The sequence below is a fragment of the Procambarus clarkii genome, chromosome 90 (genome assembly GCF_040958095.1).
Source record: "Procambarus clarkii isolate CNS0578487 chromosome 90, FALCON_Pclarkii_2.0, whole genome shotgun sequence".
Classification (NCBI taxonomy): Eukaryota; Metazoa; Arthropoda; class Malacostraca; order Decapoda; family Cambaridae; genus Procambarus; species Procambarus clarkii.
In genome coordinates, this window is record NC_091239.1 from 9,873,233 (window position 1) to 9,888,117 (window position 14,885).

Genomic DNA, 14,885 nt, shown 5'->3' on the forward strand with positions numbered 1-14,885 from the left:
GCCTACTAAGAGGAGTTAAATGCTACCTACTCTTGTACTCAAGCAGTTTGGGGTAAGGAGCGGCCTGTCTGACTATACTATTTGTCTAGACTGACCGTCTAGATTGACTGACAGACAGTCTATGATATCTGAGCAGCCTGCGGGCCGCTCCAAGCAACATCCCGGTGGATCAAACTCACACAAGTCAAGCCTGGCCTCGGGCCGGGCTTGGGGAGTAGAACAACTCCCAGAACCCCATCAAGCACATACTCACTTGATATCAAAATTGAGGTGGACGGAAGGAGGGGGTCCAGCAAGATATCCATCAAGTACACTTGGTGACAAGTCCAGATGGTGACGAGTCCAGAGTTCCCATAAGAACATACAATACTGCTCGTCACTCACAGTCGCAGGAACCACACTGTTTCTGCCAACTTTCCCACGGGAAAAAAATAATAATGCCGCTTCTTGTGACCCAACAAAAAAAAATTGTGGTCACGCCAATCCTCAAAGAAAAATAGCGACACCCACAAATCCCAGTCTGCCTGTGTCTAGGAGTCTGCCCCTTAAAGAGGAGACGATGGTGACTTACTGGAAGCCTGTGTGTATCTCTAGGCATCTCCCCCTTAGGGAGAAGACGATGGTGACTTAGGGGAAGCCTGTGTTTATCTCTAGGCATCTCCCCCTTAGGGAGAAGACGATGGTGACTTAGGGGAAGCCTGTGTGTATCTCCAGGAGTCTCCCCCTTAGAGAGGAGACGATGGTGACTTAGTGGAAGCCTCTGTGTGTGTCTCCAGGTGTCTCCCCCTTGGAGAGGAGACGATGGTGACTTAGTGGAAGCCTGTGTGCATCTCCAGGAGTCTGCCCCCTTAGAGAGGAGACGATGGTGACTTAGTGGAAGCCTCTGTGTGTGTCTCTAGGAGTCTTCCCCTTAAAGAGGAGACGATGGTGACTTAGTGGAAGCCTCTACTCTCTCAGGGGGTGGCCGCCAACCACAGCCCTGAGTATTCCCCAGTTTCACCAGCCACGGTCCATCCTTGACTTCCTCCGTGGCTCCCAACACTACACTCCATCCACTAGATCTAAGCTCTTGGGCCACAAGCTTTGGGAAGAGGGCGGGGCGCATCTCGCCTTGATAAGAACATAAGAATGAAGGTAACTGCAGAAGGCCTATTGGCCTGTACGAGGCAGCTTCTATATATATCCACCCAATCTCATTCATATACATGTCTAACCTACGCTGGAAACAATCAAGGGATACTACTTATGATACGTGGTATTTCGCACTCCACATGCATATTGCAGCCCGATTTTCACTTATTTTACTCCGAGTCATAGAGCTCTTAAGATTGTTTGAGTCGTATTGTGGGAGATGTTCCGCAGAGCCTCATAGAGCCCTGTTCGGCTCTGCCTGAAGTGTTTAGAGGTTTGAGGGAGTAGTGAGCACTGGGCAGGTGTTACAGAGGCACAGGGACTGGCACCTTGTACAAGTAGTGTTTTAGATTTAGCTACTCAGAACGAAATGTCCATGTAGCACGGGCTATGGTGATCCCGTAAACCTTGTACAAGTGTAGCTGTGTTTTTCTCCTACACCACTAGCAGCCTTCCACCCCTCTTCCTTTCTGCTTTGACACCTCCCACACCCACCCCTCTGCTCTGCTCTGCTCTACACGTGAATAACAGCTCCGCCTGTGACCTCCTGGTGATGACGTCAGCAGTACTGACACATTCACGGTGTCTTGAGCAGTGGTTGTGCCTCCCACCCCCCCCTCACACACACACACACACACACACACACACACACACACACACACACACACACACACACACACACACACACACACACACACACACACACACACACACACACACACTTGCTGGTTAGTCAGGTGTGTATAGTGTGGACCATTTCGAGGACCACTTTTGCTAGAACTTGAGAAACTGAGTCACTTTACATTAAGATTATTTGATTGCAGTAAACCTTAGAGAAGTTGTGGAGCCGTCCAGCGCCTACACTACAGCACGCGGGAGCTCACGGGGTGTACACACCAGAGCGCCAGACAGCCAGAGAAAGCAGATCTTTACTTCTGTACAAATTGAGGTGGGGGATGTGTAGGGGGGAGGGGGAAGGAGGAGGGTTGGGGTAGGTGGGGGGTGAGGGGGATGTGAGGGAACTATCAGGGGTAAAGTACCAAGCCATGACGACAATATAGCACTTGGAAGGGATCAGGATAAGGATTTAGGATGGGACGGGGGGAAAGGAATGGTGACCAACCACATGGACGGTCGGGGATTGAACTCCGACCTGCATAAAGCTAGACCGTCGCTCTACCGTCTATAGAGGGGGGTTGTGAGGGTGTTGTGGGGGTGAGGGTGTGTGGTAGGGGGGGGATAAGGGGGGTGAGCAGTGTGGGGAGGGGGTAGGGGATGTGGTAGGCTCAGGGGGGGTAGGGGATGTGGGGGTAGGGGATGTGAGGCAGAAAGTGGTAGACACACAAGCCGGAAACAGCAGCTGGTCACAGTTTCCGCCTCGCCGACAGATGGCGGGTGTGGTGGTGTTTACATGCGCGCTCCCTCGCCCGTGAGCGTACATGAATCTTCTTCTCATTTACCGAAGCTCATGCGACACCGCCAACAACCACCACCACACAAAAATTAACCCTCGTTAGGTATTTTAGCAGGTCGGCCCATGTTGGGCACCTACCCGTCATCAATCACCGTGCAAAGTTTGATCAGGCTAGCCCCAAGACACTAGCTTCTAACCTTGCTCAGAAAACACCGATAAAGACCCGTCTTTCACCTGTTGCAAGGCTACGCATGACGGGTTTTGCAATAAACGTTTCTCCTGGCAGTGTTGGAGACTTTGAATGCCGCCGAATGATAAAGTTGTATATTATTTAGCATTAAATACTCAGACGCAAATTCACCAGATTAAATTAACATTTATTAGCCCAAAGTTGTTAGTACTTAGAAGTGAACAAATACAGAGCTAAAGGAGTATTAGGTAAACCAACCACGAAAAAATTACAGAGCTTGAGATATATCAGGTAAAGTAACCACCAAGAAATACAGAGCTAGAGGTGTAACAGGTAAACTAGCCACTTCGCTCGTTAGTGGGAAAGGCAAAGTAGACCGCCCGCTGCCGCAAGAGCTCCGCTGGTCGCTATTATTCAGTTTCGTAACTTTGGTCAATGACCGCGCCTCTAACATTATATATATAAACCCTAAAGATTCCATAATCCCTAAATATGGAATAAACCCCAAAAGATTCCATACCAGAATATATCAAACATTCGATTAAAAAATACTGCAACATCACTGAAAATAAATATTATATATACAAATATATATTATACACATTCACTTTGACGTTATATAGTCAATATAACGTCAAGGTAATGCTGTCGTCAACAGACAATAACAATTGCCAGTCTTTAAAGACTCTTCAACATTCACAATTCGGTGTCCAACAAAACTATTACGAACCGTAAGAGCTGGAAATACACAACTCTCACATTTCCAAATCTTGGGAAAACTGTTCTCATTACAACTACTCAAATTAGAGAGCCCGGCGGCCATCCCTGCAAATTCCCACCATAACCATTTGTGAGCAGGGGAAATGCGTCTAAGATTCGAGACCCTGGTCTTGCTGTCACGTCTCTTGGCTGTCACGTTCCTTGGCTGTCACGTCCCGTCTGCCTCCTCCATGACACCGTCAATGTACACTCTCTTAGCCTCATAAAATATGGCAGTCATGTTATATTAGTCCCATGATCATTCGCGCGGGAGCGGTGCGGGGAAGGACGCAGCCGCCCCCCCCCCCACACACACACACTTGGTAAGTCGCTACTGATGGAGAGATAGTCCCATGGTAACGCCTAGGGACTAGCGTGGAAGGTTGTCCCAATGGAAAATTGGAATGGCAGGAGGAATAGTGCCCGTTAAGACTGGACAAGCGCCCCCCTTTTAGACTGGACAAGCGCCCCCTTTTAGACTGGACAAGCGCCCCCTTTTAGACTGGACAAGCGCCCCCTTTTAGACTGGACAAGCGCCCCCTTTTAGACTGGACAAGCGCCCCCTTTTAGACTGGACAAGCGCCCCCTTTTAGACTGGACAAGCGCCCCCTTTTAGACTGGACAAGCGCCCCCTTTTAGACTGGACAAGCGCCCCCTTTTAGACTGGACAAGCGCCCCCTTTTAGACTGGACAAGCGCCCCCCTATTAGACTGGACAAGCGCCCCCTTTTAGACTGGACAAGCGCCCCCCTTTTAGACTGGACAAGCGCCCCCCTATTAGACTGGACAAGCGCCCCCTTTTAGACTGGACAAGCGCCCCCCTTTTAGACTGGACAAATATTGTAATCCCACCTCCGGCTTCATACAGTCACTTGCCACATCCCATTTACTAATATTACTTTACAATATCGTATATATTTTATGTGATCACAGCTGGGCGCTACCCAGCACGCTGGACAAGGGATGAGTAGTGGGCAAGGGTGGGCAGGCAGAGAAGAGCAGGCAAGAGGGTGCATAGTGTGCAAGGATGGTCGAGAAGTGAGAGGTGTGAGAAGGAGGCGTCTTCAGGTATCATGGTAATCGCAAACAAGTCATTAACCCCTCCTCCTCCTCCTCCTCTCCTTCCCACAACAGCTTCTGCTGCCACAGTCGTTCCCACCACTACCATGACAACCGCCGCCACAACCACCACGACCAACCACACACACACAAAGAGAGAATACTCCCACAACTCCCCCAACCCTCCGGATACAAGCCAGCCAGCTGGTGCTGTGGCCGTAGCCAAGCCAGCTGGTGCTGTGGCCGTAGCCAGCTGGTGCTATCATCCCCAGCTGAGAGCGGGCAGATGCTGTATGTAGGACAGGAAGTGACACAACCAATCATTATTTATATGTGTGATAGTGAAAGTGGCTGGAAGCGTGAGTGGATAGAGGCGTACGTAGCGAGTGGACAGTTTTTTCCAACAATCGTTTTTTGAACGTTCTACCCCATGGTATACCAATATTGAGTCCTGGGAGTTCTTGTATTTCCCAAGCCCGGGGCCAGGCTTGATTTGGAGTAACTTGATCCAACAGACTGTTACTTGGAGCGACCCGCAGTTCCACATATCCACAACAACGTTTAAACAACTGCAAATTAAACCTAATGAACTACGCCTCAACTATTGTCTAACGCGACGCGACCTGTGAATCAAACGGGCTTTGCAAAATTCAACACCTGCCCGACGTGACACAGGTGTTCAGGCAACACTTGGGATATGTTCCCAAATGTGCACTATTGTATAATACAATTCGCGGTCGGACAAGAACAATGGATATATAAATGCGTACATTTATATATTAAGTTGTGTTTATATAAACAACTTGATGCGAGTTTGTAAGGACATGCAGAAACTGAACCGCTCTACAATCAGAGGTTGCTTGAACACGCCTTAGACCAATCACAACACCAATGATGATGATAGTAGACTACATTTGACTTGTATTGTGGTAACCTCTCACTGTAGACCCTAGGTTTACTCGTAGTAAAAAGGTCAGATGCAGACATACGAGTTTACAGTAATCATGTTCCATTATAAGGTTAGTATACATTTTTCCTGTATTTACCTACACTGACAACAGTAAACCTGAAGCTGGTACCCCCTTAACCAGGGATACTACAGGAAGACTCTGAAACACAAGAGGTAAATGAAGAACAAGGATATATTGTACCACATGGAAATGCTACTGAAACAAAGTTGAGGAGTCTGGGGCTCGACTCCTGGGGTCGTCACTCTACCTTTAGTCATGATGAAGTCGGCAGCTTTGCTCTTCCAGTTCCTGGGAAGGGTGTAGAACTTTCTCTTGTGGCTCTTCTTCTTTCTGCCTGGCTCCTCCTCCGACTCTTCCTCCTCGAGGCCTGCTGATGGGCCCAGCGTCGAGGTCTTACTTAGAGCCACGCGGGAGGCACTCTCCAGTGCCGCAGCCTCCAGTGTTTCCACCGACACCACCTCCATCAGGTCGCTGGTGGGGGTGGCAGTGCTGGAGGTTGGAGGAGGAGAGGGAGAGGTCGAGGAGGAGCTAGTCGCAGGAGAGACAGAAGGAGAGATGAAGGTGCTACTCTTCTTCCTATCCATGATCTCTGAGACTTGACAGAGGGTCACCAAATGCTTCTCTGAGGGGATGACACCGGCGCTCAGATCATCCACTTGAGCTGTGGATGAGACGGGAGATGCGCCGGCCTGAGAAGTGGAACCAACCTCACCCTTGAGGTTCTTGTTGGCCTGCTGCTGCTGCTGTAAGGGGTCATCCTTGCGGTGTTCTTGGACGATATCATCCGTGGGCTGAGGTTCGAGGCGCTCCCCATCGTGCTGTGTCCACAGCAGAACCATCTTGACGGCTTCTGGCTACCGCAAACTACACCTTACCAGAAGAAATGAATCACTAAATCAAGCGAATCGCATCTGCACTACCGCCGAACGATGCGCTGTAAGTGCGCAAGTTGCACTATCACTATTTTCTAGTTTTGCCAACCAGCAACACAACACTACACGAGTTGAAGAAACCCGCGGAGGTGCAGAAGCCGTTGACACGAGCTGGACCCCGAGGACCAGCCGAGTCACCAGGCTAGGACGCGCCCTCTTGTTGCTCTTAGGCTCAGCAAGGGCGCAAGAGGTATGCAACTTCACACTGTCGACGCCATTAATCTCTTGATCTGCAAGTTAAGTCAAGATTATCAGTTGGGAGGGTTAGCTTAGGTACACGTTATGACACCACACCTTGGCGTGTATCATACTCAATACCTCTCATCAAGGTTTTTAAAACACACACACACATACCTTAACCTGATTCCAAATTAGAATTAATTAAAATGCCCTAACATTCCAACAGAATATATTAACAATAAAATGAAAAAAAAATGAAACCACAAAATATAATTTTCCGAAGCCATCAAGAGATCAAATCACTCAAAAAATACTGATTGAAAAGCGAAAATAAGGAACTAAAATCAAGAAACAAAATCAGAGTTATGGTATACAAAGGCATCGAGGCTAACGACTCTTGGCATCTATATTACTTTAAGGAAAAAACCGACTTGCTTGGAAGAAAAAACAAACCATTGAGTGTATCTGGGCTGGGTTGTGATTGTCTTGTGAAACTGATACAAGTAATTTAATTAATTTTGTTGGGGACAAGAAGCCTGCACATATATGAGAACTGGAAAGCAATGAAGAATTTTTAATGAGAATTGGAAATTAAAGAGTACCAAGCCGCGGCGTCAAAGAGCCTGATTGATCAGACCACAGAGGCCTGGCCAGAGACCGGGGCGCGGGAGACATTGCTTCCCGGAAGCAACAATAGATAGGAAAACAGGTTAACGATTCCAGAATACAGAATTACACTTGGAGAATCAATACTTTTAACCTTAATAATACCAACCCAAAAATACATGGACAAAACAATAAACCAAATACGAATCGAAACAGAACCAAGCACGACCCAACCTATCAAAGGTCAGCGTTGGAAACACAAATGAACTTAACATGAAGAGACTTAAACAAATCCACAAGGGCCGTGACGAGGATTCGAACCTGCGTCCGACAGCATCCCAGACGCTGCCTTAATTTGTTCTTAATTTTATCTTAATTTGACGCTATCCTTGTGGATTTGTTCATTTGATGCATCACGCAATAGTGATTTGTGTGTAATGAAGAGACTTTTTACACTAAAATAATAATGGTTTAGCAGTTGTGGAAGACACAAGCGTCCTGCTCTTGCGTGTTGTTCAGGATTGTGAAAGCATTGTGATATTAATTCAGGGTTGTGATATTAAATCTTAACATTCCAAGATTTGCTTGTAATTTGTGATGATGATTTTGATGATATGAGCTCTGAGTGGGGCTGTGAGGGACCAACAACGGGGCCAAGATAACGGTTACCGACAACGGCCGTTGAGAAGAACGATGAACCGTGAACGCGTCGTAAGTAATATCTACACTGCCGTCGCAGCCCCGCTCCTGTGCCAGGTAAGTCCACTACGGGCTCACCATAGCCCGTGCTACTTGCCCCGCTCCTGTGCCAGGTAAGTCCACTACGGGCTCACCATAGCCCGTGCTACTTGCCCCGCTCCTGTGCCAGGTAAGTCCACTACGGGCTCACCATAGCCCGTGCTACTTGCAACTCTTTGTTCCGAGTAGCTGAATATAAAAAAAACAACTACATACACTGCCTTGTTTAAGATACGTCACCCCCACTACAGCCTACAAAGTGGGGGGGAAACCCCCCCCCCTACAAAGTGGGGGGGGGGGGGGAACCACCCCCCCTACAAAGGGGGTGGGAACCATCCCCCCCCCTACAAAGTGGGGGGGGAACCATCCCCACCCCCCTACAAAGTGGGGGAGGAACCATCCCCCCCCCTACAAATTGGGGGGGAACCATCCCCCCCCCCTACAAAGTGGGGAGGAACCATCCCCCCCCTACAAAGTGGGGGGGAACCATCCCCCCCTACAAAGTGGGGGGGGACCATCCCCCCCCTACAAAGTGGGGGGGGGAACCCCCCCCCCCTACAAAGTGGGGGAGGAACCCCCCCCTACAAAGTGGGGGGGGAACCCCCCCCCCCCCCTACAAAGTGGGGGGGGAACCCCCCCCCCCCTACAAAGTGGGGGGGGGAACCCCCCCCCCCCCCTACAAAGTGGGGGGGGGGACCCCCCCCCCCTACAAAGTGGGGGGGGGAACCCCCCCCCCCCCCCTTCAAAGTGGGGGGGGGAACCCCCCCCTACAAAGTGGGGGGGGGGGAACCACCCCCCCTACAAAGTGGGGGGGAACCATCCCCCCCCTACAAAGTGGGGGGGGGAGAACCATCCCCCCCTACAAAGTGGGGGGGGGGGAGAACCATCCCCCCCTACAAAGTGGGGGGGGGAGAACCATCCCCCCCTACAAAGTGGGGGGGGGAGAACCATCCCCCCCCTACAAAGTGGGGGGGGGAGAACCATCCCCCCCCTACAAAGTGGGGGGGAGAACCATCCCCCCCCTACAAAGTGGGGGGGGGGAGAACCATCCCCCCCCTACAAAGTGGGGGGAACCCCCCCCTACAAAGTGGGGGGAACCCCCCCTACAAAGTGGGGGGGGGAACCCCCCCCTACAAAGTGGGGGGGAACCCCCCCCCCCTACAAAGTGGGGGGAACCCCCCCCTACAAAGTGGGGGGGAACCCACCCCCCCTACAAAGTGGGGGGGGAACCCCCCCCTACAAAGTGGGGGGGAACCCCCCCCTACAAAGTGGGGGGGGGGAACCCCCCCCTACAAAGTGGGGGGGACCCCCCCCCCCCCTACAAAGTGGGGGGGGGAACCACCCCCCCTACAAAGTGGGGGGGGGAAACCATCCCCCCCTACAAAGTGGGGGGGGGGAAACCATCCCCCCCCCCTACAAAGTGGGGGGGGAAACCATCCCCCCCCCCTACAAAGTGGGGGGGGAAACCATCCCCCCCCTACAAAGTGGGGGGGAAACCATCCCCCCCCCCCCTACAAAGTGGGGGGGAAACCATCCCCCCCCCCTACAAAGTGGGGGGGAACAATCCCCCCCCTACAAAGTGGGGGGGGGAGAACCATCCCCCCCCCTACAAAGTGGGGGGGGGGGGAGAACCATCCCCCCCCTACAAAGTGGGGGGGGGAGAACCATCCCCCCCCTACAAAGTGGGGGGGGGGGAGAACCATCCCCCCCCTACAAAGTGGGGGGGGGAGAACCATCCCCCCCCCCCCCCCCCCCTACAGCCTACAAAGTGGAGAACCATCTCGTCATCATATTAACTCGTCATCATATTAGTTTGCTAAACTCTGTAAATACCGACAACATTTAACCATGATATTTAATAGTTGCAAACTGATACCAATGTTATGCCCGACACCAGAAAACAGATACGTCCAACAGGTCCATACCACCGATAGACCGTACCCGTGGTTGACGATACATCAACTACGGTAAATGATGGATAAAGGTAGTTTACAGCTCATATCCATCATGAGCTGTAAACTGGTGTTTGGTGTAGGCCATTCAACCTCTGGAGGATTAAGCCCACCGCAAAAGCTATCTGACCAATCAGCAAGTTCACTTTAATCCTGAATATTGGCCAAGTGTAACGTAGTCTCTAGGTGTACATGTACACCCCCCCCCCCCCTCTGAACAACGTGTAACAGAACACTATTTCAAACAAACTCTTTCCCCACCGCACGAGTCTAATAAAATTCTATAATACTGAAAAATCTAAATTATTTAAACAACTGAAAAACCCAATTCAGGGAACTTGTAAAACATGGATTCACAAATCACTTCAAAATATATGACAAAAGTCAAATTAACTTACATGAAAGAGGTACAAATGTATATAAAACTATCAAAGTGGAAAAATTATAGTTTTCTTGCGTTTTTTATAAGTCCATACATGCATAAGGAATACGTGGGGGGGATGGGACCTTTGACAAGCCGCCGGCTTTTCCCCCGTGAGGCCTGATGGCGCCTCATAAACGATGCTCAACACCTACAGTACAACAACCCAAACACCTGTTGAAGGTGTTGGTGAAAACTGTGTGCAACACAAACCCACAATGGCACCACAACCTGGAACTATCTCCTACTGCCTCTGAACACCTGTTCAATCACCTGTTGTGGCTGTTAGTTCAATAGATCACTCAACTGCACGTTTACCAGATCTCGAACCTTGTCCTTTTAGCACAGGAGAAAATGTATGTATTGTGGTTAGCATTGCAAATGTATGGCCACGTCTGGGGTAGAAAAATATAGCTCACTAACACCACAGCACAGGAAACTGGGCCTGGGGCAGGCGGGCCGGGGACAGTTACAACACACCTGGCGGAGGAGTCTACCTGTTGCCCGCGTGGCGTCGGCCGCTCAGCTGACGACCAAAACAAACTGGTGGACCCGCCCAGCCAGCCAGCCAGCCAGCGGTTGCCGGCCAGGAATTATCTTCCTCCCTCAAGTTGTATCCTGGGGCCAGATTCACGAAGCAGTTAGTACTTACGAACGTGTACATCTTTCCTCTATCTTTGACGGCTTTGGTTACGTTGATTAAACAGTTTACAAGCATGAAACTTCCAAATCAACTGTTGTTATTGTTATAAACAGCCTCCTGGTGCTTCGGAGCTCATTAACGGTTTAATAGTTGTAAACAAAGCCTCCAAAGATTGAGAAAAGATGTATATGTTCTTAAGTTCTTCCTTAATTGCTTCGTGAATCTGGCCCCCCTAGAGTACAACTAGGGGTAGATGCCGGGGTTCTGATGGGGTTTGTGTTGTGGTAGGGGGAGGGGGGTTCTGGGGTGAGGGGGGTGTGATCTGGTGGGGGGGGTACTTGGTGTATGCTAGGGGTGTGTTGGGGGGAGGGGTTCTGGGGCGCACTTGGGGGGGGGGGGAAGACGAGGTGTGTGTGTTCATCCCATACCCCAGACCATCCCCCCTGCAAAATTTATTTAGGCCCCCCAGGTATCTAACCTCCACAACCTATGTCCAAACATTCTAGCAGACATAGACAGCTTGACTTGGCGTTTTTTCCTACCGATTTCATTTGTCCGATCTCTACCCTCTGTCCGGACATTATTTTCACCAACACTCCACAGATTACTGGACTGTATTTCACTGATGGGAAAACGGCTCAAGTGTAGCAAGTCACACCCTGGGAACGTCTGACAAGAGGGTGTGGCCCGGCAGGAAACTGAATCTGTACGTAAAAAAAATATACTGTGTTATACACCCTGTAAGTAAAAAGTAAAGTGCTTAATACACCCTGTAAGTAAAAAGTAAAGTGCTTAATACACCCTGTAAGTAAAAAGTAAAGTGCTTAATACACCCTGTAAGTAAAAAGTAAAGTGCTTAATACACCCTGTAAGTAAAAAGTAAAGTGCTTAATACACCCTGTAAGTAAAAAGTAAAGTGCTTAATACACCCTGTAAGTAAAAAGTAAAGTGCTTAATACACCCTGTAAGTAAAAAGTAAAGTGCTTAATACACCCTGTAAGTAAAAAGTAAAGTGCTTAATACACCCTGTAAGTAAAAAGTAAAGTGCTTAATACACCCTGTAAGTAAAAAGTAAAGTGCTTAATACACCCTGTAAGTAAAAAGTAAAGTGCTTAATACACCCTGTAAGTAAAAAGTAAAGTGCTTAATACACCCTGTAAGTAAAAAGTAAAGTGCTTAATACACCCTGTAAGTAAAAAGTAAAGTGCTTAATACACCCTGTAAGTAAAAAGTAAAGTGCTTAATACACCCTGTAGGTAAAAATACAAGGTTTGCACAATGACGTACAGACGATGACGTAAATATACTAATGAGCCAGTAACCACGATGATTTACAGCCAGGATGAACTTGTTCATTAGCACCAGGTGGTGGGTGATTAGTGCCACAGGTGGGGGGGGGGGGAGGGAACCCAACAGGTAGATGGCAACAGGACACAACAGTAAATGTAAGGTATGCCAGGTTGGGAACAGAGCAGTGAAACAGGTGGACACAAAACAGTATAACAGTCAGCAGCAACAGGTGGCCACAGGCAACAGTATAACAGTCAGCAACAACAGGTGGCCACAGGCAACAGTACAACAGTCAGCAGCAACAGGTGGACACAGGCAACAGTACAACAGTCAGCAGCAACAGGTGGTCACAGGCAACAGTACAACAGTCAGCAGCAACAGGTGGCCACAGGCAACAGTATAACACTCAGCAGCAACAGGTAGCCACAGGCAACAGTACAACAGTCAGCAGCAACAGGTGGCCACAGGCAACAGTACAACAGTCAGCAACAACAGGTGGCCACAGGCAACAGTACAACAGTCAGCAGCAACAGGTGGACACAGGCAACAGTACAACAGTCAGCAGCAACAGGTGGACACAGGCAACAGTACAACAGACAGCAACAACAGGTGGCCACAGGCAACAGTACAACAGTCAGCAGCAACAGGTGGACACAGGCAACAGTACAACAGACAGTAACAACAGGTGGCCACAGGCAACAGTACAACAGACAGCAACAACAGGTGGCCACAGGCAACAGTACAACAGACAGCAACAACAGGTGGCCACAGGCAACAGTACAACAGACAGCAACAACAGGTGGGCAGTACTAATATTAAACACTTCCTCCATGGCATTCAATCACCGAAGGCAACACAGCACAAAGATAATAAAGTGATTGCTGTTCAAGCAACTAAAATTGTTTCCGTTGATCACACTTCTGTTCCTACCACAGACAAACTTACCGTTGCCCAATAAGCTTACCGTTGTTACTGCCAATACAACTATACTGCCATTACTGTTCTTGCAATCACAATTAACGTTGCTGCAACAGCTAATACAACAACTACCACCACTTCTACCACTAATACAACTGCAACTACCAGTGAAACTACCACCAATATCACCATTTATTTCAGATCAGTATATCCAAGCTATAGAAAATAAAACTATATAAACATGCCATGTATTATTAAAACCATTGCCAGGCTTAAAGTCCAAGACCCGCGCGGGTCGTATCTCTTCAGGCTTGGAACGCGCGAAGTCCAAGACCCGCGCGGGGCGTACCTCTTCAGGCTTGGAACGCGCGAAGTCCAAGACCCGCGCGGGGCGTACCTCTTCAGGCTTGGAACGCGCGAAGTCCAAGACCCGCGCGGGGCGTACCTCTTCAGGCTTGGAACGCGCGAAGTCCAAGACCCGCGCGGGGCGTATCTCTTCAGGCTTGGAACGCGCGAAGTCCAAGACCCGCGCGGGGCGTATTTCTTCAGGCTTGGAACGCGCGAAGTCCAAGACCCGCGCGAAGTCCAAGAACCAGGCGAGGCGTACCTTTTCAGGCTTGGCATGCGCGAAGCCCCAGCAGGAGGCGGAAGAAGCCCTCGGAGCGCCCCGGACCACATCCGGCCGTGCAAGAAATGTGACGAAGTGCAGGTAATCTGGGCAATAATTAGGTCGCAAGCCGGAAATAAACACCTCCATGTCTCATCATTAACCGCGGCAACCTCTTGGGAAATTAAGCGAGCGGGGAAAAAAAACCAAAACGCAATGTCGAAAAGGTGATGGGAGACTGAGGAAGCCGCAAGTAGCCCACCCTGAGGAAGCCAAAAGCGGCAACCAGAGGATGATAGCTGTGGCAACTGAAGAAGACTAATGTGGCAACTGAGGAACCAAGGTCAGAGGGAGGGCGTTTGTTTTGGTTCGTTTGTGCCACATCTGCGTGGCAGGTGTGGCAGGCCCAGTTTGTTGTGAACATGGAGACAGGGTTGGGAGGGGTGGGTTGTGTGTGCGAGTGAGTCTTATCCTAGGTAATTCACTTTGTGTTTGATACGAGGTAATTAGCATAACTCACCAGCCATTCTCATTAAGGCAATGAGAACGACCACAACGCCCCCACGACAACACACTGTTGCCGTCTTGAGACACCCCCCTTCTCCTGTCCCATTTCCCCTCATTCCTTTTCCAGTACCATACGATCAAGCTGGTACACCTTCCCCCAACCTCCACGGCGCCTCCCCATTCCCCTCTCTACCCCTGACCAGATTATCCAACCCCTCCCCCCCCCGTCACTCCCACAACCCCCACCTCCACCCCCTCACCGTGGGAACAGCAACATTCTGGCTAGTGAGTCATCAATCAGTGGATGGTGGTAGTGCCTCTGTTCACCACCAGGCGTCCTCACCAACCACCACACCAAATGTACATAATGCACAACCACTATTACCACCTCATACTGGGTATTACCACACCACCACCACAATTACTACACCAAAATAGTAATTCCACCAGCACGATTATCATCCCACCACAACCATCCCACTACTACCACAATCATCCCACCGCAACCACACTTATCAATCCATAACCACAATTACCAAACCACTATACCAATTCGCTAACTGCTTTG

General features: G+C 49.8%; 1 protein-coding gene across 5 annotated transcripts in view; it reads right to left on the reverse strand.

The window, feature by feature from the left end:
- The window catches only part of LOC138349737 (leupaxin-like), a 247,915-nt gene that overhangs the window by 171,353 nt on the left and 61,677 nt on the right, over window positions 1–14,885 (reverse strand). Inside the window, exons 1-2 of one of the 5 annotated variants that reach the window (XM_069318335.1) lie at window positions 10,833–10,913; window positions 5,771–6,685 (exon numbers count right to left, since the gene is read on the reverse strand). The exons of 1 other annotated variant lie outside the window; for it this stretch is intronic. In XM_069318335.1, coding sequence (XP_069174436.1) covers window positions 5,771–6,362 — 592 coding nt within the window. In that variant the 5' untranslated portion in view covers window positions 6,363–6,685; window positions 10,833–10,913. Of the gene's footprint in view, window positions 1–5,770; window positions 6,686–10,832; window positions 10,914–14,885 lie in introns of those variants that run through there. 3 more of the 5 variants (XM_069318337.1, XM_069318333.1, XM_069318334.1) reach the window with 3 other exon arrangements.